General features: G+C 30.7%; 3 protein-coding genes across 4 annotated transcripts; 1 reads left to right on the top strand and 2 right to left on the bottom strand.

The window, feature by feature from the left end:
- Window positions 1–290: 290 nt before the first annotated feature.
- LOC148301074 (dopaminechrome tautomerase-like) lies at window positions 291–4,805 on the bottom strand. The gene is made up of 7 exons (XM_088273854.1): window positions 4,205–4,805; window positions 4,007–4,128; window positions 2,559–2,782; window positions 2,345–2,459; window positions 1,502–1,582; window positions 1,194–1,304; window positions 291–506 (listed from the first exon to the last, which is right to left on the bottom strand). The coding sequence occupies exons 1-7, from the start codon at window positions 4,650–4,652 to the stop codon at window positions 366–368; spliced, it is 1,242 nt and encodes a 413-aa protein (XP_088129980.1). The 5' UTR covers window positions 4,653–4,805; the 3' UTR covers window positions 291–365.
- A 1,216-nt stretch (window positions 4,806–6,021) lies between these two features.
- On the top strand, window positions 6,022–10,491 carry LOC148301073 (uncharacterized). The gene is made up of 4 exons (XM_088273870.1): window positions 6,022–6,295; window positions 8,084–8,235; window positions 9,151–9,267; window positions 10,283–10,491. The coding sequence occupies exons 1-4, from the start codon at window positions 6,293–6,295 to the stop codon at window positions 10,401–10,403; spliced, it is 393 nt and encodes a 130-aa protein (XP_088129996.1). The 5' UTR covers window positions 6,022–6,292; the 3' UTR covers window positions 10,404–10,491.
- A 676-nt stretch (window positions 10,492–11,167) lies between these two features.
- LOC148301072 (uncharacterized) lies at window positions 11,168–25,464 on the bottom strand. Of its 2 annotated transcripts, XM_088273859.1 has the most exons (4): window positions 25,321–25,464; window positions 23,938–25,099; window positions 16,426–16,504; window positions 11,168–12,444 (listed from the first exon to the last, which is right to left on the bottom strand). In XM_088273859.1, exons 3-4 carry the CDS (start codon window positions 16,481–16,483, stop codon window positions 11,618–11,620), a joined length of 885 nt encoding a protein of 294 aa, XP_088129985.1. In that variant the 5' UTR covers window positions 16,484–16,504; window positions 23,938–25,099; window positions 25,321–25,464; the 3' UTR covers window positions 11,168–11,617. The 2 variants fall into 2 exon arrangements, 1 of the variants encoding a protein (XP_088129985.1); XR_015838851.1 differs by lacking the exons at window positions 11,168–12,444; window positions 16,426–16,504 and having other exon boundaries at window positions 21,900–25,099; window positions 25,226–25,353.
- Window positions 25,465–26,313: the final 849 nt, after the last annotated feature.

Here is a 26,313-nt window from a genome sequence, read left to right as displayed (position 1 = left end):
ACCTTATATATTTATTCAAAATGTTACGATTTTTGATGAAATAAAGTATTCAACGACTATTGTATGTTTTATTTATTGAGTTGCAAAGCACCTTTACTGAATAGAACTATTAGGAGTTTTCGTATGAAAGTAAGCAAATAAAGTAAAGTAGAAAAGACAGGACACCTCTTATAAATAGAGATTTCGATTGATATCCTCATTTTTAAATATTATATTCGCTCCACTTATCCAAACCATGTAGGTAGTTGAAGCTTCCACTTGACGTAGCACGATGACTTAATAATACAGAATTTAGTAAAGCATAATTTTTATATTTTTCACAAAACAATCTATGATATTTAACAAAACCAAGTAAATGCTTTAAATCATTCGCAAACTGTGCCATTAATTGAATCTTGGACTTTAGCAGATACTATTCTGTAGTTAACTTCATTGGGATCCATTGATGAGTATTGAAACTTTGGTAAACGGTTAGATAATACCCAAATCATTCCATTTTCATCAATCTGAAATGACGAAATTCATTAATATAATGTAATTTGGAAATAAAATGGCTTTAGTTTTTGTATGACTAACTAAAAGTTTTAAAAAATCTTGTATCATACATACCACTTTTGAGTTTTACATACTCGTAAAAATCATATATTATTAAAGTAAACACCACAAGTTTCAAAAACTACATATGTTTTCATCAACAGGTATATCAATATCTCTTATACACTTTGCATTTTCACCTGTGAGAATATCTGAAAGGTCTAAATATCTCAAGAGATATTTAGACCTTTCAGATTTAGAGTACAAAGCTTGTATTTTCACCTATTGATGAGAACATCCGTAGCTCTCGAAACTAGTCGTGTTTACATCAATAATAATCTTGTACAAGAGTTTTATTTTTATATTCAAATCATCATGTTATACTAGAAAGTTAATATCAATTAATAAGTAATAAGTAGGTTCTGAAAATGACTATAGTATTATATATTACATATTATTAAAATATACTATTTTTCTTCCTGTTGTATTTTTTTTATATACTTCAAATTGTTTGTATCTATTTATTCATGCAATCTTTATCTTTTTAATCAGATTAAGATAATACACTTTTTACATAATCCAGTAACATGATTTTTTTATGTCATAAAATAAATAAAAGATGCCTAAAAATAGCAGATATTTAAAAAAAAAACCTTTACCTTTATATCATTTGGAAATTGTAAGACCTCGTGGCAGCGTTTAAAAATAAATACGTTTTTTCGATTGAAGGTTTTCTTTGTATTCCAACATGACAGTCCGTCTTTGTTAACCTAAAAAACATACTTTTGTATTTTCATCTGATGATGAGAACATCTGCAGTTCTATAAATTGTAAACATGTTACATAAATAATCTCAAAAGTAGTCTTTTACAGGCGTTTTTATATTTAAATAATTATGTTAGTCCACAAAATTAATCCCAAATCACTAAATAATTAAGGAAAGGTAGTTGATGAATGTGATAATTACTTGCGTGAAGAAAATTACTCCTGTTCCTGGATCATAAAAGCTTGTGGTAGACTGCGTTTTAGAACCACGATCTCCAAGAGTCTGTAAGAAAAAAAATGGTGATTTCTTTTTTAAACAATTATCCTTTGTTTTAAATATTTTAGAGCTTATATTTTTATTTTCCTAGCTGTTATAATCTAAAAACCTTTGCAGAATGAGGCTTCTTTTGAAATGAAAACTCGTCAAAATGAAAATCAAAAATTGCTCCAACGCGCATGTGAGAAAAGTGAAATATTTTAACTGTTTTAGAACAGCAAATTTGATGTCAAATTGTAATAGATGATTAACTTTCAAATTCTGTCCATAGTTAGTGTAAAACAAACTGATAATTCTTGTTGAAACTGCATTTTATATTAGAAGAAAATAACAGTTAAACAGCTTTTTCCATTTTTATTTTATTTTCCCAGCGGCTAAGTTTTGTCATTTCTGACATCATCAAACTGGTGACTGATTAACACATATTTTTTTCTCTTTACAAAACAGATTAAGATTTTTTTTTAAATTATTTCACATCAATTTAATTGTTTATATGACTGCTCTCGATTGACGAAAGTATAACCGATATTCTTTCTATGTCTCAACGATTTCTGTAACGAGAAATACCATATTATATAGAACTTCCAAAAATCAAGAGATATGTATATTTAATATAAGGTAAATGGTGAATGTCACATTGTCTATAAAATGGTCTCTTCGACCAGACGATGATATGTCATAAGCCCTGCAAATGATGCGTACAATTCTATATTTCTTTTCCAAACTAATTCATCGCTGTTGAAATATCTTAAAATGTGTAAATATTACCTTAAAATCATTGTAATTTTCAGTACTGGTCGCTCTGGTCTCGTTTTGGAGAATTCTGCTCGAGACTACAAATTCTTTTGTGCTGGACAGAGGGTGGAAGAATACTTTTCTGAATCTATAAATAATACAATGATGTTAAAATACATTTTACAACCCTTAACTATTTACAACCCTTCTTTTTTTACACAATTACGATCTGAAGAGAACATCTAACCCGTTAGTCTGAACGTCTCCCAATGCCAGCCCAATCACTCCGTCGGCCCATTGGAAGTTGATATCTGCGGCAGAATAGTTTCCTGCTGCGGGGTCGAAGTGGAAGTAATGGTGCTCCACTCTCCAAGATTTGTTGGTCTTGAAGCTGTAGACCACCAGTCCGCTTGCTCCGAGATCCGAGACATATGCAAAGGCGTCAGAACATTCAGTGTTCACATCTACAACCTAAAACAAAATTACGTTGCATCTTTTATACAAAAAATCATTGCTTATCCAGATTTTTAACCTATAATTTGTGATCGGCTCAAGGTGGCGCGTCACCTTGAAGACAGTGAATTCGATAGCAAATAAAAAGCACTATGTTTTTTTAATAGCTGTTTATGTACTATTTTATTTGGTAATATACATATTTTGAATGTTATACAAATGTGTTTTATTTATTTTATTGCAACAAATTCAAATGTGTTTTTAATATAATTTTCTCGGATTTCCACGGCACATTTTCCTTATTTTCACTGCACGAAACTCAAGCCAACTATATGGACTAATTTATCACCAAATATATTTTCAATTGTCTATTAAATGATTTTTTATGCCAGTAACAATCTTAATAGTATTAAAGTATAACCAGATCGATCATATTACACACTGTGTGACGTGGCAATAAGAGCTAAAAGAAAAGAAGATAAATTTAATTTTTACCTTATAATTAATTCTCATTTTTCTTTAGCAACTTAGGAACATTAAATTTTATGGCATTACGAATCAACAATTGGTTTCAAAATACAAATGTTTAAGATAAGTATTCAGTAGGAAAATTAAATTTATCTACACATAATTTATCTGTGTAAGTGTAAATAAATTTACTGATTTCAGCCCTGAAGGCGTACGATTTTAGGTGAAAAACAGCTCTCGGATATTTGATAATTTCTTGCAAGCTTATAGAAAAATTTACAGATTTTGAATACTTTAGAGAGATTAATGTTTTCACCACATTTGTTTATTACCGTAAATACGTAAAACAATTTATAAAATATTTATTATTACCATCAACATTGTCAATTCGTTGTATTATTTTATTTTATCATAAATACGTGAAAATCGCTTTAAAAAAAAGCAAAGTTTTAATTAGGGTTCTTAATTTTTTTAAATGTTTTTCACAGATTATTTGTGGCACATTTTATAAACTTTATAAAATGTTTATCTTAATTTTTCAACCACTTTACTTCTTTTTAAAAAGTGGTTAAAATCAAAGTTGTTTTATTTTATAAATAGCACTTTATATTTATTCGAGCGTGCGATATATTGTTTACTGTAAAATATGCATATCAACGGGTAACGTCTACATACTCGTAAAATGCATAAATCAAAACAAAACAATAATAAAAAGGCCTTATTTAATAAAATATAAATCATTACCCATATTGAAATAAAATAGTATTTACTTACGACATTTGCGAAAAGAGAATCTCGTTTTACATCCAATTTATTAAAATAGTGTCTTCTAATAAGTGTGTCCGATTTTAAATCAAATATGAGGAGAGACGGTTCAGCCATTTGACTTACTTTTCCTGAAAAAAAAACATTAGTGTGTGACAACAAACTTAAATACCGAGTGTTTTTTCTTTAATACATGGGAATTATTACCTAAGCTATCATTATTTGTTCCCATATCCATTACCCACAGTCTATCACATTTATCAGTCCATACCCGGAAAGCAGAGACTACAGAGGAGTTTTGTGACATTTTTTCTAGCCCCGTGGGGAAAAAATTAGCGTCCCACGAAGGATAAGGCTTGAGAGCCGGTGTTGTAGGTGACGGTGGAGATTTATCTGGACCTATAGTGATGTAGTTCAAAGATGACGCTACTCCGGGTTTCCATCTCGGGACAGTGATGAAGAGCTTGTCTTTCCAGATTGCAATACCAATTGGTAAGTTGTTCTGAGGGATATATGAACCATTCTTGATAGCTTCGGCTTTCATTGTATCATTCGGCCAATTGAAAATTAGCTCGTTCCACGCCATCTGTTCATCCACATAAACAGCTCTAGAGTGCTCCATCAATACCAAAGTACAAAGCAATAATAAAATCATCCTGTTTGAATATGAGACCAGAATTTTAAATATTTAAAAATAACTCTTTTATGATTTGTTGTCTTCAATATAGAATTTTTTATCCTTTAGTTTTCTATACAAAAATCCTTTTGCTGTAGGTCTATTCGCGTAAACCAAATAACTGAGTTGTGCAGGCTGTATTCATACGTTTATAATACAAAATTTCGATTGTCAATGCAATGAATTTAATCGGCTTAGCTACATAAAACATATTTTTAGCAATAATTTGTTGATGATTACGTGATTACTGGATTCATTGAAAGTACAACTCATTTTCGCGTTGTGGCGGCTTTTGTGAATAATAAATTTCCTTCCTGTAGCCATCTAAAAAAAAATATTTCAATTCGCGATAATTTGTTATTTTGACGTACAATAAAATTAGAATGACTGACATCTGATATGCTTGACACAATAATTATGTATATTCCAGATGTACTAGACTGTTTAACAGTATTTTTAACAGATTTTTTAAGCGTAAATTATGCGTGTCAGTATTTTCAAAATAGTATTTTTTCAGTCAAAAGTAGGTCCCATACATAATTAGTAGTACCGACACTGTAATAAAGAAAATATTTTTCATAATAATCAAAATGAACTATGTAAAAATGTATGAATAATTTTTAGGAATTTCCCGAGCGCAATACATATTGCACGAATCGCAGCGCTTTACAGCGATTAATATTTACGTCTTAAATTCCTATTAATTGTATTTTATTTTTGATACAGTTAAATTCGTCATTTATATTTTGTTTTATAATGCAAATTTCAAACTTTTACGCATAACTGGTGTCTCTTTGTACCTAATCTCATTGAAGGCGCGCCGTATACTGACTTCTTATACTTGTACATAATATTGTAATATCGTACCGTAATCAAAACTAGGTAACATTGACATCCCTGCATTCGCTACAAAAAATATAACTTTTTTGATCTGTGTATACGAGTACATATTTACATCGCATTGAAATAATTTTCAAAAATATGATGTTTTTTCTTCTTCTTCTGCCTATTCTTCTGCTTCTTATTCCTAGCTCCATCTCAACTTATCGTCTTGGTAGACTGTTGGGGTCAGCTCTCCTCATAGATCCTTCTGTCATGAGTACGATGTTTTTTTTTTAAATATTATAAAAACACAAAAACTAATTATCAAACCTCTTACAATCTTATATTTCAATTTCCCTAAAATCAACTTTAAGAGATACCATGTTGTAGTAATTACCCTGCGTCATAATGTATTCAGTAAATCTTTTTTTATTATATATATTCATACATAATAAGATGAGCCTACGTTTTTATCCCTTTGATGTTATAAATGAATGAACAGTAGGAGAAAGTGAAACAAAGAACCATTACTTTATTGAGGGAATGATATCATTCAATAGTAATTCTTTAATAAATCATTTATCTTTTAGATATTACTATTGCTGATAAGTTCAATTTACGTAGATACCGATAATAAAGATAACAGTCTAAAATATAGCGTTTAGTTTATAAAATAAGAGCATCGATGATACACATCGATTGAAAGTGTATTATTTGTATTTGCATTGTGTTTGTTTGGTCACTTCTTTTTAAATCTGTTACGTGTAAACATTAATCTGTCAATATAACGTTTTCAAATGGTGAGAGTCTACACAATATTGTAAATTTAATATACAATCAACCTGGATTACCTGGATTACATAAAACAAAGCAGAAACAATTAATTTCATAAATTTTATCCACCTGTAACTGTTGTTGTATACTAGATACTAACATTTTCATTAACTTTTATGAGCAAATTTGTTTTTTTTCAATACAAATTTTCTCATAAGTCTTTTACTGGATAATAAAGATTTTTCACCAATCAAAAAATAATTCGAAAATCAGTTTCCACGTAATGTGATATGGTAGTGATTCTTAAAAAATGTCAGTTTCCAACCATGAATTGTTTTGTTTTGGGTACAAATGAGATGGAATTCATAACATTAATGGTTTATATGACTATAATTATACAATTTTGCAAGTTTTACATGTTAAAATGTTCAATGTTACCCTGATATTTCAGACAGTGATAAACACACGTTTAAAAATCCTTATTGAAAAATTCCTTATTTTATATATATGACGTAGAATTAAAAAATTCCAGTAAAAACCCCCAAAAAACGTTTTTATTTTGATTGTACCTTTTGCTAATTAAAAAAATAGACTTAATTGAACAACTTCATTGACTCACAATATATAGGAGTAAAATAAAAACTTTTATTATTGTATTAAACTAAATTATTGTATTAAATGAAACACTTTTCTTTATTTGGTATAAAGCTTACGTCAGTAATTTAAGATAATTAAAAATAACATTTTAAATCCAGGAATACCTGTTTAATATCTTACCTACTGATAAGCCGTTACAATAGAACCATAATGGGTTAAACCTATATTTAAAATTTAATTTGATAACCTATTTTTTATTACATTATTTTTATATGATTCTTAATACATTTTTATTGTTTTGAATGTATAGTATCCAAATAATTATTTCCATAAACATCGTTTTTTTCTTCTTCTTTGGATAGTTAGATTTTTTTTATTGTTTTGGTTAATTTGAAAATATAAACAATAAATAAATACAAAACAATATATCCATTGTATTTTACAGATAGTGTTATTTCAAATAATTGTCTCAATTTATTGAAAAAATTAATCCTAATTAACCTCCAGTAACGAGTTCCACTTTTGTCTCTAAATTGTCTTATCTATCTGATTAGATACAACTTAATACTGGATACATGTGTTATGTTTTATGTTTTAATTAATAACTAAAACCTAACATGCATGGGTACTTAATGTAGATGATAAATATCAAAATTCTCATAGCATTATGATTGCGATTATTATCGTACTATATCCGAATTCGTAATACTTAATAGCATTAGTATTCTTGAGTCATAAATTTTTAAATAAGTACCTACCTACCTATAAAACTTACCTAAAAAAAATGTAACCATCACGCAGATTTATGCAGGGTGAATAGAACGCCACACAAATCTGTCTCTGCAAACAACCATCGCTTCTTCCACATTCATGTATCTCGTCATCCATACCTGCCGATTATTCCGACTAAAGACCTGACCACTTTCAAGTACTCGAAAAACTAGTAATGCCAAGTTTTCTTCAGTCTTCCTCTGCTTCTATTTCCAATTATATTTAGCTCATAAATTGATTTTACCTTCTGTTCTTTCTTCGCTCATTCGATTCACATGCCCAAACCATCTCAACACACCTTCCTGAATTTTAACGTTAACGCTTGTATAACGACATCCAAGTTAGGTACTAATAATTGTCACTTTATAAGAGAGTTATATTGTATGTTATATCATGAAAAATGACAATGTGAGTTATTTGAATATTTTTAACATGTTTTTTTTCAGGCTGACACTGTAAGCGACAGAGATCTGGTGTACATATGGTGCGGAATCCTGAGTGGACTATGGGTAGTATTGGCCATAAGTGTATTGGTGCTTTGCACCAAGCTCAAGAAAAAAACCCAAATCCGTCAAAATAGACCTTCAGTGTACATGAAGTAAGACTTATATTTTCAACGCTCTCCTTGTCATTCATCGTTCACTTTGTGTAATACCACTTTACACTATTTACACTAATTCGTGACTACCGGTTTCGGAATAATCATTACATCATCAGGTCAGATGTAGATGAAAATGAAATTTTTACGGTCTGTCTAATTACAATTTGTTTTCTTTCTCTCTTTTAATATTTTATTTTTGTATAAATGTCAGACCGTAATAATTTCTCTTTCATCTACATTTGACCTGGTGATGGAATGATTATTCCGAAACCGGTAGTCACGAATTAGTGTTTTTTAAGCGGTATTACACCAAGTGAATGATGAATGATAAGGAGAGTGTTTATTACCATACCACAAAGTTAACAATACTTTAGTATACAGAATATATATTTATATATATATATATATATATATATATATATATATATATATATATATATATATATATATATATATATATATATATATATATATATGTATATATATAAATTTTTAGTGTCTTTTTTGCCACTCTGTATATACATATGTTACATATAATGCAAACATAATAATTTACTTAGGAGCCTTAATTTTTTACTTTATCCATATCAAATCAAGTTATTATATTATATAATATTAATATTAAAGAAAGAACTCCTTTAGCTAGTTTTTTAGTTAGTATCAACGAACACTTTTTATATAATAGAGATTAATTCACAGATACTGTGCGCAGCTCATGGAAAGCAAAAGCTGTACATACTTTCTATGTTAATTAATTAAACCATAAACACCTTTGATATTTTTTTGTACGCGGTATGAGTAGGTACTGATTTTTCATATTAATCTTCTAGTAAAGGTAGGCACTGGCCAGCATATTTCTACATCGCTTATGTTACAATTTTATTAATGGGATATAATAATGTTTTTTTTTAGCAATCCAAAAGCCGTGACAACGAAGGCCAATTCGGTGTACAGCTACGGAAGTCCGTCAATTGTTCCGGGAGAGGATCTTGCGAAGAGAGGATATTCAGCGCATGCGCCTTATTCTGGGTATTCTTATACAATTCTCACACATAAATGTATATATATATATATATATATATATATATATATATATATATATATATATATATATATATATATATATATATATATATATATATATATATATATATATATATATATATATATATATATATATATATATATATATATATATATATATATATATATATATGTATATATATATATATATATATATATATATATATATATATATATATATATATATATATATATATATATATATATATATATATATATATATATATATATATATATATATATATATATATATATATATATATATATATATATATATATATATATATATATATATATATATATAACTGCTAGGCTGTATATTGCATAACGATATCTACTAGGCTGAGACTAAAAATTTTCTACAAAAGAATTTTAATCTGGATTTAATTTTAAACCTTTTTATTTGATCATTTTTTGGTATCCCGGAAATTTTAAAAAGCTGTCAAGAAATTTCACTGAATTCTTTAAAAAAATTGAGTGATTGAAAATTTCAGAAAATCTGAAATAAAGCAAAGAAACTTGGAGCCTAGAATGTTTAAAAATTACAGATACATTCGAATACACAAAAAAAAACTAAAAAAATGAAAATTGTATGAACAAAAAGGATTAAATGAAAAAGATATTAAATGAAAAATATGTTGTCTGTATTCTGTTTGGAAAGGAAGGTTATTGTGTACGTTCTAGCACTCTCATTCGCTGGGAATACTCTTATATATGTTCAGAGTAATTTTAACAATTTTATTTAATATAATTTACTAATTAACATTCAATTTTGCAGCAATTCCACCCATTCTCTTATTTTATTGAAATACTATAGTTTTTAGATTCATTAAAATTATATATTCATTTAAGTTATAATTACTCTTGTACACATTATAAAAGATACCAATTTTCTTTCTGAAGGTTAATTTTTTTCAAATTTTGCATTTTATTGAATAAAATAAAGTGGTGAACTTTTCAGGAAAGCAGAAAGCATTGACGAAAACGTTTTTAGTGGTGACTTTTCAACCTCCCCCACTTCTCGAAAGCCGACTTCACCATATGCCGCTGGAGGAAACAACAACCCAAACTTCTCATACTAGACGAAATAAACATGTACCTAATTTTAATGATCTATTTATATATTTCTTGTAAATAAAAATGTCGTAATATTAACGATTTTATCCATTACTTTGTAATTACTGATGTCCATAATTGCCATTTTAAAATTCGTTGTTTCGTTTGCAAACATCAGTTTTAAAACATAATATTTGTATTATTTTTTGTCATCTCAACATGGAAGAAGAATAAGGAAGTCTGGGCATTTGCTTACGACCGTCATACGCTGGTTTAAGTGATCACTTTACACACGCGTAACATTCACCAATTCTACGCATGATTGACAACCACACTACTCAAATTCTTGGAAGTTCTTTATATATGTATATGATCCAATTTTGAAACATTGTACAAGAATCACTAGAATTTTCACTAATGACATTTATTGGTGAGACGAAGAGCTTTTTTATTCTTCAGAAACTCTTATATTTGAAGTCCGAATCCTGGATTATAATCACATACATGAGAATGCCAGAAAATATCCTTTTCATTATTTGGATGTTAATTTCTCAAAATTTTGTTAATAATCTTTGTACACATATTTTCGGATATACACTCTGTAATTGTCATTTTTTCGATTTTTATATAATAAAATAACTCCAAAGATCGCAAATATTTTTTAAAAATGAACCTCAAAATGTTAAGTATTATAAATTATATTTTGTCTTATCATATTTTATGATACATACATCGTATAGATTACTAAAAATTACAATTACTAGGAATGTATTTTCGATCGATAAAAACGTTTGTTTTTTAATACTTTTATTAAACATCAATCATTTCGCTATAATATACATATTTACAAATAACAGGAGGTGTTTATTATAACAACATGGACAACAATCAATAATTTAGGTAAACAAACATAATACAGTCGAACCTGGATATAAGAGAGCCTAAAGGACAGGGATTATTTTTACTTATGAAGAAATCTTTTATAACCAGGTTCGGCGGTACTATTATCCCTATACTAGAAAACCTAAATAAACAAATACTCGCGAATACTAAGCAAATCCAAGTAAGTATTACAAATTTGTCATTTTTTATTTGATGGAAATTAAATAAAAAATAACAGATTCTACATCGATATATTATAAAATATCAATTATATTGATACTAGGGTCGCAATTTGGAGACGTTATCCCACCTCGAGAAATTGCGAGGGCCGCCACTCTTGGTAAATTGACGATAACCTTTAGGCGTAAAATCTAGGCCTAAATGCAGCTCTTCCTCCACGTCTCGGTCCACCAACTTTTCCTCCTCTTGTACGGAGTTCCCCGTTCCACGGTGCTGCATCAGTAGCCAGGTCCGCTTCCGCCCTCGCCTTCAGCCTGTGGAGGTACTCTCCGAGAGCCTTAGACTGTTTGAAGAGTTCGGCGATCTCTTGTGCATTGACAGGATCGACTTCTGGTCGCTGACCGTTCTTACCATGATGTCCAGGCTTTCTGAGGTTATTCCGTTTGTTTTCTCTGTATTGATTTCCTTGGAACCAATTGTTCTTGTCAAATCCGTTGGCGTGTTTATTATTCGTCAGATCAAAAGAAGGTTGCGGATACTCGCTTTGAGTACGATAGTAATCTTGCCCATCGAGCGCTACTTCTGAATGTTTTAAGGACTGTTTATTTTTAAAATGCTTCCCTTGCCGTTTTTTCAACTGAACCAAGGTGTCAAAAAATGTCATGGGATTTTTGTATGTCGTGCTTTGTTTGCCGTCTATCTGCTGATTAGACTCTAAACCTTCCGGGTCGGTTTTCAATATATTTTTTATGTCTTTACTGAGTTCATCCCAATAGTTTCTCTGAAAATCGTCCGAGTACGTGCTGCCTTCGGCTGGAACTTCGTCAACAACTGGCTCTGCCGATGAATAGTCCGTTCCTCTCGTTATGAGCCCAGCCATGGATTCTTTCGAGAACCCATAACTGGGGTCGTAAAATCCAGGGCTGTCAATATTTTCTTGGTGGTTTTGAGGTGTTCTTGGCGGTTCTTCAAATGGCGGGTACAATTCTCGATCATTTGGAAATACTGAAAAAAAAACTAATATTAAAATCGGTATATCTACCAGAGGCGACCAGTTACTGACATTGTAGGCAGTGCATTTCACTTCAAAAATGGTAGCTTATAAAATGGGTCTACTGCAAATTTTTATGTTAAAATTTCTGGTGACAAACTTGTGAAATTGCATTCAATGTGGATTGTTTTAGAAACTTCTTTGAAAACAGATGCTTTCTGAAGATGTTTCTTCATAAACAAAACAATTTAAACAACTAAATCTATCAAACACTCATTATGACCTCTTGCAGCTAAATCAACGATTATCGCAATATTTTAATTTCTATAATTTTTTAAATAATTATTATTAAATAGCTATTATTTCTATTTTTTTTTAAACTATTCACTTTTGAATTGCCCAAGATAGCCACGTTAACTTATCGCATTGATATATGTGGATGTGTGGATGTGTGTATCTGTCCATGTTAATGGCGCTAACATTGTATATTACTTATCACAAATTCCATAATGCATTGCTTATGTATCACAGATTATGTTACGAATGTTTAAAGTGACTTGTCGCCAAGACATTTTTGCGCAGGCACTGCACGGAGATATATTATCTTCACGCATGATTTTCCCCTACGAGCGTACTCTGTCTCGCTCATGTCACCTTCCCAAGGAATGGAAAGATTCTCATATCGTGGTAGTAGCGAATTAAGTGTAAACCAACATTTGCACGGTAATTCATTTGCGGTTCAGGTATAGTTTAGTAAAAGCTCTAGCAGGAACCTTTCTTTTTACAAAATATACTGGATGTTAAAACTGAATATAGTAGATATTGGTAAATTTAATTAAGTGAGGACAAATAGGGAAATACACACGTGCACTACTGAGAAACCACGTACTATAATGATAAAATAAAAAAACACAAACAAAAATGTAATTATAAAAATTTGAAACCGATTACATTCCCTTTTCAAGATCTGCGCAACAGCATCCACTGAAAATTACTTTAAGGGTGTAATTTCCTTTATCATCTATCATTAGTACAGTAAGATTATACTTTCATGTATGATCGTAGTGTTGTGTAATTAAAGCGTATAACCTTACTTTTCAACACCGTACAGATAAACGAGATTAAAGTAGAAAATCAACTATTGGCCGGAAGTAACGGGGGGAGCTTAGTGCAAGTTCAAGAACTTATCCTTCAGAACGGGTTTCGCAAAAGAAATTCCTAGGAAACTGGATACCAACGCCAAGAGAAATCATTGACTACGGAATATCTACAAGAAACTTATGATCCACTGCAGTAAAAAGGAAAGTGGTTTAATACACATAAGTATGGTATAATAGTAATCCATAATGTACTCATAGATGTTAATTTGCCGTTAATGAACTTCGTATAGTACTTATAAGCCTGAGCAGTAAATTTAAAGTACATAAGTATGTACATATCTTTGAAATCATAATCATGGTCTACCGTTTCGCTCTTCTCAGTAAAGAACACTTTCCATTCCTCGACATACTCATATACGTCATTTTCCAGTGATTCCTTTGCTGCCCATGAGGCCAGACTATATAATATCGCTCACACCTTTCAACAACGTCATATATCTAAAAACTTGATTTTTCAGGAGATCGTTTTTAAAGTTTAAGAATATAAAAAAATGTATTAAAAATAAATATCAAGCCACTTATTGAAATTTTTACTGCTCAACAGATCTTTTTAGGTAAAACCTGAAAGTTTTTTCTCCATTTGAAAAATATTTAGTTTATTTTAAAAAATTATTAAACAATACCCTTTCTTCAAAATGAAAAAAACACTTTCTGCCCTATAGCGGGTAAATATTAAGTTAAAAATATGCCGCTTTTGCTAAAGGCATTCCGAAAACATGCACAACTGAAAATTGTCGATTTTTTATATATGCCGTTGTTGAAAGGAGTGAGCGATATATATCATCACGTAAAAAATCCATTTTCTCTGATGGCTTTCAAGAAATGCCTTACACAGTATTCTTGGAACCCTAACTGTCCATCATATCAGTCCATCCTTGGTTATAATTCCTCGCCCCCCGCAACTCCCTTTCTTCTCATTGTTTTCATTTATTTACAGTTTCATAAATATATGATATTGCAATTACTTCATCTTTCAAACTCACTCTTTCAAATCTGAACAAGGTACAAACAAACCTCAACCAGTATCACCATTCTGTTATCAGCTGATTAGAAGATATAGCCATGCCTAAAGAGCCGTAATGCATATAGTAAAAAAATGTATGTATCTATGAAGTAAATAAAAATAAAATAAAAAAACAAATAAAAAATTGCTTCTTACTAACAAGTCCACCAAAGTACATTTTATTACTTTACGTATTGTTAATTTTAATAGCACGTTTTTTTTAAAATAATATACACATGTGTATGTATGTGAATGTACCAAATGTTATTTTTTATTACTGTACTTCTTTTATATTTCTCTGTACGTTTATTCTCGTATACGGTCGTTTATCTGAATACATAAAATAAATTAATATAGAAATGGCCCTTCAGTTGGTTCATCCCCGAATAAAATTAATCTTTTGTAGATCGCATTTATTCCTTCGCATATCAAAGTGAGTGAAACAGAGACAATTAAGTTATGTAATAATATGTAATAACGTATTTTTTACACGAATGAGCAGGAGGTGGAAAAACTGGAGATGGATGTGTAATAATATAATAGGTGAACTAGAAATTACGCCATTATTTGAAAACGGTCAGATTTGATTCAGTTTGCGTGCGATCAACTTCAAACTATTCAAGAATTAAGCCAGAGACTCAGATCTTCCTGGTCTATAGTGCATTTTTATTTAAACCGGATTGGGAAAGTGCATAAGATGGATTTTTGGATGCTACACGAGCTATTCGACGCTAAGCGTGAACATATACAGTTCATCTATAAGCGAGAACATATACAAATGATCTTTAGAAAAAAAAACAAAAAGACTTTTGTTTGCTAAATCATTTCCAGTAAATTATTTTCCCCAATTTACTCACAGTGAAGCGCCCTTGATATAGTATTTTACAAAAATGGCGCTGTATAAATTATCCAAATTTATTTATTTGATTATTACTACAAACGTTATTTGGCACAACTTGTGACGGAAAAAATGGATAATTTATGATAATGTTAGTTGGAAAAACTATGTCTTACGAAAAACCAAAAACCCATTCCGAGAACAAAGATTAACACTAAAAGAAGTTCTTTCGTGCATATGATGGGTTATTTGAGGTATCATTAACTTCGGGTTATTAAAACTTAGTGAAACAATAACGTCAAAAGTTTATCGTCGGCAATTGGAGAGACTAACTTGAAGTAGAAAAAAAACGCCTAAATTAAGTCAACCGAAGTGGAGTAACACTGTATCAAGACAATGCATGCCCGCACTCAGCAGAAATGACCCGTGAAAAAATCCAAGTCCTAAAATGGGAGGTTATACCTCACCCTCCATATTCACCAGACCTTGCTTCGTCTGATTATTGTCCATTTCAATCTTTAGAGCACTCCAAAATTTTAAAATGTGGTTGATATTAAAAATTACTTAATCCGATATTTAAATTCAAAACCACTGGATTTTTATAAAGGACTTACTGAAAAATTATAAAATATGTGGGGAGAGGTTGAAAATAACGGTGGCAATTATGTTTTGTTACTTGAGACACAATAAAAAATATTAATAAACTTTAATTCGGCATTACAAATAATGGTTTAATTCCTGGTCCATCTATAAAATATGTCCTAAAATCATTTAGTAAAGCTAAAAGACTTTCTGAAATTTATCCATAATAATTATTAAGCCTCAATTATTGCATTTTTTATACTTTAACATATATAAAAATAAGGGCAGGGACGTGTTTTCCCAGAGTCGTAAATTAGCCACGTCTATATTGTGAGTTGGTTTTGTTTTGTATGTTTTATTGTTATTTCTAAAATGTCTACTTGTCATTGTAGTAGTTATAAAAATCACTCACTTTTTGCACCAAAGCCAGGAAACCCCACTGCAGTTTGAAGACAGCAAAGGAGCATCATAGAACTTGGAAGAAAATTATTCTGAAAATAATTTAGTAAGTATTATAAAAAGATAAACATCATATGCGCGCGCGTAAAAAATACACACATATAAATAAAGTAATTAATTATTTATACGATCATTTCAAATGTTTTGTAAACGTGATTAATTGCGTTTTTATAAAATAAATCAAAACGCACGTATACAAAAACAAACAATTATATTTTAGCAATACAAAGTATGTGGTAAAAGTAAGTTACATTATGCAGAAAAAACTGTGGAAATATTAATATTTTTATGTAATACACATTATTTTATTATGGAGCGATTAGTTATGGGAATCTTAATAAATATTATTTACGAAAGCTACATTAAAAAAAAATAACTACAATATTTCATTACTTGATTCGGCAGTCACGTTAAGGTAATATCTATCCATTTTCAATTTAAATTTTACCCGGTAAATACCACTTTAAAAAAATCTACTGTGGCACATGTTTCGATGCATTCCGCGTCATTTTCAAAAACAGTGTTTGAAAATGATGCGGAATGCATCGAAAACGTACCACAATAGATTTTTAGAAGTAGCGGTATTTATCGAGTGAAATTTAAATTAAAAATGAAACATTTCATTATTGTTTAAATACAAAGGGGTCTATTTTATTTTTTATCATTTCGATTAAAACAAGCTTAGTTTGAGTCTAGTTTCTGTTAAACGAAGAAATCCAACAATTACCGCAAGGTGCATTTTCACACGATATGTATTAGAACGGGTATAAGAGTAAGTACTGTCGGTATTAAAATTTCAACAGCGCGTTTATATAGGATTTCCCGCCAGATGAAAGAGGGGTCGAAGATCTCGAGCACATGAGACTAGGCGTAAGTATCAGAAGAAAATGCTTTCATAAGGAAATATTAGAAAAAAGTAACCTCCAATTACATTCTTCGTTTTTTCTACCAACCTACAACTTACGTAGACGTCGAGTAGGTACCTATCATGAATGAAAACAAACGTGTTTTTTCTCTAACTTGATCAAGCGGTCATTTACACTTGTAAGTAATCATAACTACTTTTTCAACATTTTTTTTCTTGAGATATGTTTATTATCTTATGTCTTCTGTGCGTGTGATATCAGATCCCCCTGACGTCGACTATCACTCGAGAGTAATTATCCTTGTCTTGAGCAGCTCTAAACAGCGCCTCGACGGTTCTGATCCCCGTCCAATCTCATATATTTCGGATATATTTGTCCAGGATATTTGTCTTCTGCCTGTACATATTATAGATATCTCAATAGAAACGATATTTTTTACGTAAGTAATATGGAAATATGAGCATCCCAGGGCTTGCGACCATTGCTGGCACTAGCTCGGCTGTCCAAACTCAGTAAGGGATATTTTTTTGTAGTACGTTTTTTTTGCATTTTTGGACTAAGTAAATTCGACTTAGTCAAAAAATGCAAAAAAAAACGTTCTACAAAAAATGACCCTTATTGTGTTTTAAGTTTGGACAGCCGAGCTGGCTTGGGTGGTACGCATACGAACGTACGTAATACGCACGTTTTTCTGCACCATTCGCGCTAACCCGTTCAGTACGCGCATGAACAAAAATATCCGTTAATTGTAACTGCAGACAGTTGGTGGAATTTCATATTGAATTGTTGGGTAATATATCTCAAATTAAACATGGTTATTAGATTGAATTCTACTTTATTTACATATCGCTCACTCCTTTCAAGAACGTCATAAATCAAAAATTGTCGATTTTCAATTGAGCATGTTTTCGGAATGCCCAGAAAATGTACTATATCCCAGCAAAAGAGGCATATTTTCAACTTAATATTTACCTGCTACAGGGCAAAAAGTGTTGTTTTTGTATTTTGAAGAAAAGGTATTGTTTAATTATTTTTCAAATAAACAAAATATTTTTCAAATGGAGAAAAAACCTTCAGGTTTTACCTAAAAAGATCTGTTGCATATTAAAAAGTTCAATAAGTGGCTTGATATGTATTTTTAATACATTGTATTATATTTTTAAACTTTAAAAACGTTCTCGTGAATAATTAAGTTTTTTTATTTATGACGTTCTTGAACGGAGTGAGCGATATATGATATGTAAATAAAGTAGATACCATATCATATATGTAAATAAAGTAGAATCAATCAATTCAATCCAATAACCGTGTTTAATATTGGATGTATTAATTACCCAACAAAAATATCTGTCCCAAAAATATTTAATGCGTCGGTGGTAAACATCCGAACGAGACAGAGAGAGGGTGATGTGATAACGAGAAAGTTCCATCCTAAATGCACCTATTACGTAAAAATTCTGGCAGGTATGAATACCTATAACAAACATTTTTTTCATAATTTTGTAGAAAAATAATTATGATTTTTTCCTGTTTCTTGTAAAATAACCCGAGAGTAGGGTAGTTAAACGTCCATAATACATTATTTACCAAAACATTTTTTTAAATGAATAACCCGCAAAGCCTCTATTAGAGGCTTGTCTGCAGGTAGGATAGTAAGGATAGGGAAGGTAAATGTGAAAAATACATCACAAACACCCTGACCGATTGAAAATAAATCTTTCTTGAAATTATTTATTGTCGGCCACCTGCGTTTGACACTAACTATTTACCTTATTTTTACTTCATTTTTGAGCTGTCAGACACACGCGCTGTATGTATTAATTGTTATTCCGAGTGGAAAAAACCCGCGCTCGCGTCGATAAGGTGGTTGACACAGTGCCATCTTTTGAATTATTCAAATTGCGCCGTGTCGGTTACCCATGAAAAAACTCAATAATTTCTCTTAAAAAAATATCAAAACAAATACTGCTATTATAATTAATATTTATTTAATTAAATGAAACCATAAAATACCTGAAGCGCAAGACTGATGACCTTGCCTTCAAATAAATAACGATGAAGAAAATACTGCGTCGGCACGATGCATTGCCCTATGCACAATTGGGTGCATATAAGGTTTACAATTAAAATTAAGCGAATACTATTGACTAATATTTTACTCTTACATACTAAATTCTAATACCTACATGTTATTACTACAATATATTACACAAATCAATTTTTTGTTTTTGTTTTCTGTTCTAATGCTTGAATTCTGATTTTAGACATAAAAAAGACTTAAAACCCAATAGCAAATTGCATGTTATTTGTGGCACAGTAGTGAGTTCATTTTATAACAGTAAAAAGAAGAAAAAAAACATTTTTAACAAATTTTTAAGTTTGCGAAGCTAATGAAGCCTATTTTTACAGAAAAATAAGACTGGGAGAGTCTCAACAAGTGTTCTTGGTAATAATGGAGCCGACGGTTATAAAGAGTTGATTGAAACTATGCTTAAAAGCATTAAAATTATAGGCTGCAAAATGTTATATAAACTTTATATGCTACATTCTTACCTGGATCAATTGAAAGACAATATGGGAGCCAGAAGCAAGAAGAATGTTTTCTTGAAGAGTGTCAAGAAGATGTGATAGACTCGGAAAGACATCACCAAGGGTAGTACAATGAGAATATGATGAGAGATTACATTTGGGGTTTAATATGAGAAGACCCATATAAACATAAGAAAACTACTAGAAATATTCCATTTGAAATTACATTTTTGTTATTTTACATTTATATGCTCTTATTTATCATAATTCTTGAATTAGCAAGACTTTGATGTTCAGCATTGTTAACACGTTGTAGTCGGGCGCTTCGAACAATAGACTCTAGCCTATAGCGGGTGTTTTTCGCGATTAGCGCAAAAATATATCGCTTTCTTAAAATTGACCCAATTTCTAAATCAAATAATATTTTCGATTGAAATTTTCAAAGAAATCATATATGACATTTGATCATCAAAAATAAATTATAATCATAATTTTGAATTAAGTATTCCGTATTTCATAATTTTAGAAGCATTGTAAACTATAAAAAATAATCTTCCCTTCCGAGGTATCATTCCCTATACAATGCTAATATAATCAAATAATAACATACCAAACAGTAAAAAAAAAAAAGTGCGAGCGGTATAAAAAATAGTCCAATACGTGAAATGGCTGAAACTAAACTTGAGATTGAGATCGCATAAAAACTCTAGATTTCTAGGGATGCCTTTACAAGCGACACACTAGCCAATCTGGACAAGACATCTCAAATAACTCAACAGACTATTGCCTAGCACCCAGGTAGCAGAATACCCTTCAACGTGTTTTATTTCACGCTGATAACAAACCCGTATATTGCCGCTTCCCGCCGATAACCGACAGTCGGCAAAAACGGCATTTGCAGTGTCCCGCAGTTGACCGACAGTCCGCGAAAAACGGCAAATGCCGTGTGCCGCCGACAATGTGTTAATTGCAATTAAAAATAAATTTTCATTGTTGTTTTTGGTAATTTTTCTTGGAAATTTGCTTTAGTTTCTACAAAAGCAAACTTTGATGGGAATTTTTTTTTCCTTTATTTGTAACATAGGAGAAACCAAAATTTTACATGCGGAAGCCAGACCCAAAAGTCAACTGGTATTATTAATAATCAAATCGCAGGGAAAGTCGCACAACAAACCTCTAATTTTGAATGTTTTTGGCAATGTCTCTTCAAGATTAAGCAATTCGTTTCATTCGTTGCATAGTCCAGTCTCTAGGCTGCATACTCCTTACATAATCTTCTTGATGTCATCTGGTCCAAATAAATATTTCTCAAGGGACTCGTATGTATTAGCAATGCACAACTTACGCAAGCCAGTGTGAGTACGAATATGCAACTCCGAATGCCCTAGCCATTGCAGCAATTCTATTTTCTCTCTTCTATATTATCTATTTTCTCCCACATTTTTTCGATTTAGCGGAAATGTTTTACATTCCAAGCAAGGGGCATCATTTTAAGTTGAATTCACACCATCTGCATTGCATCAAACATATTTTATTTTTTTCCGAGCATGTGGAGCGTGGAACTGATCACTTTGCCTTCGTAAAATCAGCAATCAAGTCAGCACTGTATCGATCTGATGCAGTGCCCTATGCACCATATCAGAGCAGAGCTTTCAGAGGACTCAATAACATTTTAGTTGGTGGGGGACCAACATCAGGACTATTAAATTTCTTTAATGAGGCGAATGTAGTTGGAATTAGGAGAAGAAGACCGAGGAAAACTTGACATGATCAGTTATGTCAAATACTTGAAAGCGGTCAGGCCAGGAGTAGAAATAATCGTCGTTTATGTATAAGAAGCGCATGAATGTGGAAGAGGTGAAGAATGTTTGCAAAGGCAGAGTAGTGTGGCTTTCTATTCTCCTCGTACAAATCCCTCGAGAACAAAATCTTAGATAAGTGGCTCCCAAAATTATTTTGCCTGTGGACCATTATTATAGCAAAAATCTTACCACAAATAAAATAAATTTACAAAAACAAAATTAAACCTCGATGTATTAAATGGTAAATGGTGACAAATAAGATTTAAACAAAATATTTTGTTATTTAAAGTATTTATTTAAAAATATATTATAGTGTAAAAATACAAACAAAAAAATACAGGTGAACCAGATGAGATGATTTGACTCTATGTATGTGAGTAGCATTCGTAAGTGTTGCCAAGCAGTATTTCTAGTCAGTTACATATTTTCATAGACTCATAACTGCACTAAATCTACTTAATAGGAAGAGAGAAAAAAATTCAACGGCGTTTGTTCATTGATCCATAATGCAGGGTATAAAATTGGTATCCATTTCTGTAACCAGAATTTGTGGTATCCTTGTTCAAACAATTGTTTCAGCTTCTAACGTATGAATAATTCGACAAGTTAGTCCTGTATTAGTGTGGATTCATCCGAGTTTGTGGATCTATTTGCAAAAGAATTCACCCCAATCGGTGAAAGCCAAGTGGAAAACATCTTCAAATCTTTGGCAGAGGTCAGTGAAGACTTCAGTGTTGAGAAGCAATCTCGTTTTCGGATTTTGAAAGATTTGGAAACTGAAGCATTTTTCTCTCCTTACATAATATTAGTATAGAAAAAGTTGAGAGGCAAACGATTTTATTCTCTTTTTAAATATGATAAAATTTCATTGTCAATCTTGTAGCATCATTTATATTCTATGGACTTAAATGTGTGAATTAAATAATTGCTTCTTTAAAAGAAGCATCATTTAAAACTAATTATGCCAACCATTATGTCAATTTGTTTTTATTTTGCATATTTCTATCTCCTAATATTGGCAATTTAGCATAAAAAAACTTAAGCTGGAAAGAAATGTAAACTGAAAAAAGTAATGAATATCATTCCAATTGGGCAGCCAAAAAAGTAATAAGTATCCATTAGTTACATCTTTAATCTTTACTTAAAACGATATAAAGATAGCTACCCAGTAATTTATCGTTATTTATTTTAACTTTCATAATGATGAAAATGGGTTAAAAAATATATAATAAAATAAAAAAATACTTTATTTTAAAACATTCGTGGCCACTCGACGGTGTCTATGAACTGCCAAATAAATTTTTATGCCTCACAGACCTCCTTGGCGATCAAGTGGATACTTAGGGGTCTGTAAGAACTACTTTGGGAACCACCGTCTTAGATAAATTAAAATGCAATAAGAAAATAAAACTTTGATATTTTAGTGTTTAAAACAGGAGTAGGAAACTCATGGCCTTAAGGCCACATCCCGCCTATTCGCTATTCCGATACAGCCTTTTGACTTATGCCTTTTTTTAAATAAATCTGCGAATATATTTACATATCAAAAATCAGTTTCCATATCGCTCACTCCTTTCAAGAACGAAATAAATCAAAAACCTTGAAAACATTAAAAATATAATACAATGTATAAAAAATAAATATCAAGCCACTTATTGAACTTTTTACTGAGCAACAAATGTTTTTAGGTAAAACCTGAAGGTTTTTTCTCCATTTGAAAAATATTTAGTATATTTAAAAAAATAATTAAACAATACCATTTCTTCAAAATGCAAAAACAAAACTTTCTGCCCTGTAGCGGGTAAATATTAATTTAAAAATAAGCCTCTTTAGCTGGAATATAGTACATTTTCTGGTCGTTTCGAAAACATGCTCAACTGAAAATTGACGATTTTAGATTTATGACGTTCTTGAAAGGAGTAAGCGATGTGTTCTCAAAACAAGAAAAGCAGTGGTGAGGAATGTTTTACAAACACTGCCTTATTTTGAATCAGATGAATGTGGCCTTTAGAAACGAAAAGGTTCACCACCCGTCTTTTAAAACAAAGGTTACCGTGGCATTTGTTGTTTTGATGCTAGTGATTTTTTAATCAATTGGGATAATTTCTTAATAAAATGAAATTCAGAAAATAGCTATAATTCCTCATCATACTTAAACATTGAGAATACGTATAAGAAACGCCTGTTAGGTTTTTCTTTTCACTACCATGTGTCGCCGAGACATTGAGAGAATCCTCAAATTTCTCTGTCTAAGTCTTTTGGTTTTACCTGAATCTATATCAGTTTTCTCGTGGGATTTTTCTTCAGCAATTTCTATATCTGGCTCACTATCTTCTTCTTGTTGCGTTTTCTTCGGAGAAGCCGCTTTCGTATTTGAGCATTTACTATTTCTTTTGACAACTTCCAATTTAGAAGACAATGGCAAACATTTATTTATTTTACTGTTATTAATATCTATATCCAAAAATATATCTGTAGGAAATGTTTCCTTCGTTATATCATTATACTTTTTTGTTATTTCATCTAAAAATATAGGTTCCCCACATTTAGTATATTTTAGATTTTTATCCGGGCTGGCTATAAATTCCATATTTATTTTATTTTTTCTAGAAGGTTTAATAGCTTGCTTTTTCATATTACTCGGAGAGAGAAATAATTCAACGAGTGAAGAATTTTCTCTATTGCATAAATATGGTATATTATCATCAAGGCGCTTCTTTTCACGAAGTAATGGATCTGCTTTATCATTGTTATCAGAGTCACTCGATATTTCAGAGTCATGTGCCGGTACTGGAGCATTTACTTCTTTTAAAACATTTGCATTTTTGCTAGAACCGCCTATATCTGTATGTGGTATATTTAATAAAATGGAATTAACATTATTGATATCAGACTCACTTGTAGATCTTTCATCGCTATGTTGAATCCCCGAAATAACCATTTTTCCAACATCTTCCGGATTATTGCTAGAACTGCCCGTATCAGTCTGTGATATATTTAATAAAATGGAATCAACATTGTTGATATCAGACACGCTTGTTGACATTTTGTCGCTATGTTCCGTTCCTTGACTGATATTTTCTTTGACAACATCTTCCAGATTATTGATAGAACAGCTTGTTTCTGTTGGTAATATTTTTAATGAAATGGAATCATTTATATCAGAACCATTGACATTACCAAATGACAATATAATATTAGACACATCAATCCCTTTATTTACTTCGAAGATTTCTTCATTTATTTTAGCTTGCTCTTCAGGCGGAAGTGATGGTACAGATGAAATAATATAATCCCCAAATGGATATATGCATTTTACGGAACTACACAAATATACACTTTCCGAAAAGTTTATATTAAAAGGGAGAATTTTAGATTTTATTCCACTGTTAGCACAAAGCGGACAATATGACGGAGGTGGATCCATTGCCTAAAATAAAACAAAAACGAAGAACATTATTTTTTGATTAACACATAAGCATATAATATTCATTCGAACTTTGAGAAGGTTTTTCATTAATTTTAGAGCGTTCGTATTAAATCACGAAGGACTCACAACTATAATTAGAAAGGCAGTGCATAAGAATCAGCGATAAAAGTATTTAAAAAACATTAACAAATGTTGTAAATATATTAGTAAAAAGCTTTTACTTTCAAAGTCCATTGACTTAATTTAAGTTACAATGAAGAAATAGAAGCCCAAGTTAGCGATTTTAATGTCAATCAAAGATTAACTAATTTGTATAATGCCAATTCAGGAAAATGAGCAGCTCCTAAATTTGACATTAATTTGACACTTCAAATTACATAGAAAAATAAGTATATTCAGCGACAAACGAAATAAAGATGTGCCCAAAGATTACTAACTAAATTACTAACCATCCCACCCTTCTTAGAAGGGGTAGGCAGAGAGAATAGAACGCCATACAGCCCTGTTTTTGCAAACATTCTTTGTCTCTTCCACATTCATGCATCTCCTCATACATACCCGACCCGGCCGCTTTTAAGTATCTGACATACCTGATTGTGGCAAGTTTTCTTCGGTCTTCCTCTGCCTAAAGATTATTTAGTAGAAAATATGTCAACGATTTTTTTTAAAATTACATATCCAAGTGAGATCTAGGTACAGCTTAAAACTACAACATCACTTATCATGCTCTAACTTTGTGGGTAAATAAAAAAATATTCAACGTCATTTTCATTAAATATTCAAAATCGTACTCTCTGTTACTCTTTTTTTCACAGAAACAAACTTTGTATTTATTTCATTATTTTTTTTTTAAATATATTTAAATAGTGTCTATCAATGACTAATATTGTTTTCTTAATACATTTAAAAAAAACATCCAAAGAACCCCCTTAAAGCCCATGCCTAAGTATTAGTTGTTTTACTTCTTATGTTCAAAGTTAACATAATGTCTTATTCTATTAAAAAAAAATAAGCGATGTACCCATGATGATATTTTATGATCTCTTACGGGAATAATTATGGCTAGCTGCCTCTGAGTGGACATTTTATCTGTTGGCGTTATGGTATATTACAGCTTTGCAAGGATATTCTGGATCTTCCAGATTTTTTTTGTTGTTTGAAAAACAGCATATTTTATTTGTAAATAGATATTTGGGACATAAATTGAACATTTT

The sequence above is a fragment of the Brachycentrus maculatus genome, unplaced genomic scaffold (genome assembly GCF_059751285.1).
Source record: "Brachycentrus maculatus isolate JH-2025_06_01 unplaced genomic scaffold, ASM5975128v1 h1tg000614l, whole genome shotgun sequence".
NCBI lineage: Eukaryota > Metazoa > Arthropoda > Insecta > Trichoptera > Brachycentridae > Brachycentrus > Brachycentrus maculatus.
The sequence above is the reverse complement of the archived record's forward strand: the minus strand, read 5'-3'. Positions and strand labels throughout refer to the sequence as shown.

Excerpts from the sequence above, each read along its gene's own strand:
- LOC148301074 (XM_088273854.1), bottom strand. The coding sequence starts at position 4,652 with ATGATTTTATTATTGCTTTGTACTTTGGTATTGATGGAGCACTCTAGA. Across the intron at positions 4,129-4,204 it reads AACAAATAATGATAGCTTAG|GAAAAGTAAGTCAAATGGCT; the intron begins GTAATAATTCCC and ends TTTTTTTTTCAG. Across the intron at positions 507-1,193 it reads AATTTCCAAATGATATAAAG|ATTGATGAAAATGGAATGAT; the intron begins GTAAAGGTTTTT and ends TCGTCATTTCAG.
- LOC148301073 (XM_088273870.1), top strand. Across the intron at positions 8,236-9,150 it reads AGACCTTCAGTGTACATGAA|CAATCCAAAAGCCGTGACAA; the intron begins GTAAGACTTATA and ends GTTTTTTTTTAG. Across the intron at positions 9,268-10,282 it reads GCGCATGCGCCTTATTCTGG|GAAAGCAGAAAGCATTGACG; the intron begins GTATTCTTATAC and ends TGAACTTTTCAG.
- LOC148301072 (XM_088273859.1), bottom strand. The coding sequence starts at position 16,483 with ATGATGCTCCTTTGCTGTCTTCAAACTGCAGTGGGGTTTCCTGGCTTT. Across the intron at positions 12,445-16,425 it reads TCCTGGCTTTGGTGCAAAAA|TATTTCCAAATGATCGAGAA; the intron begins GTGAGTGATTTT and ends TTTTTTTTTCAG.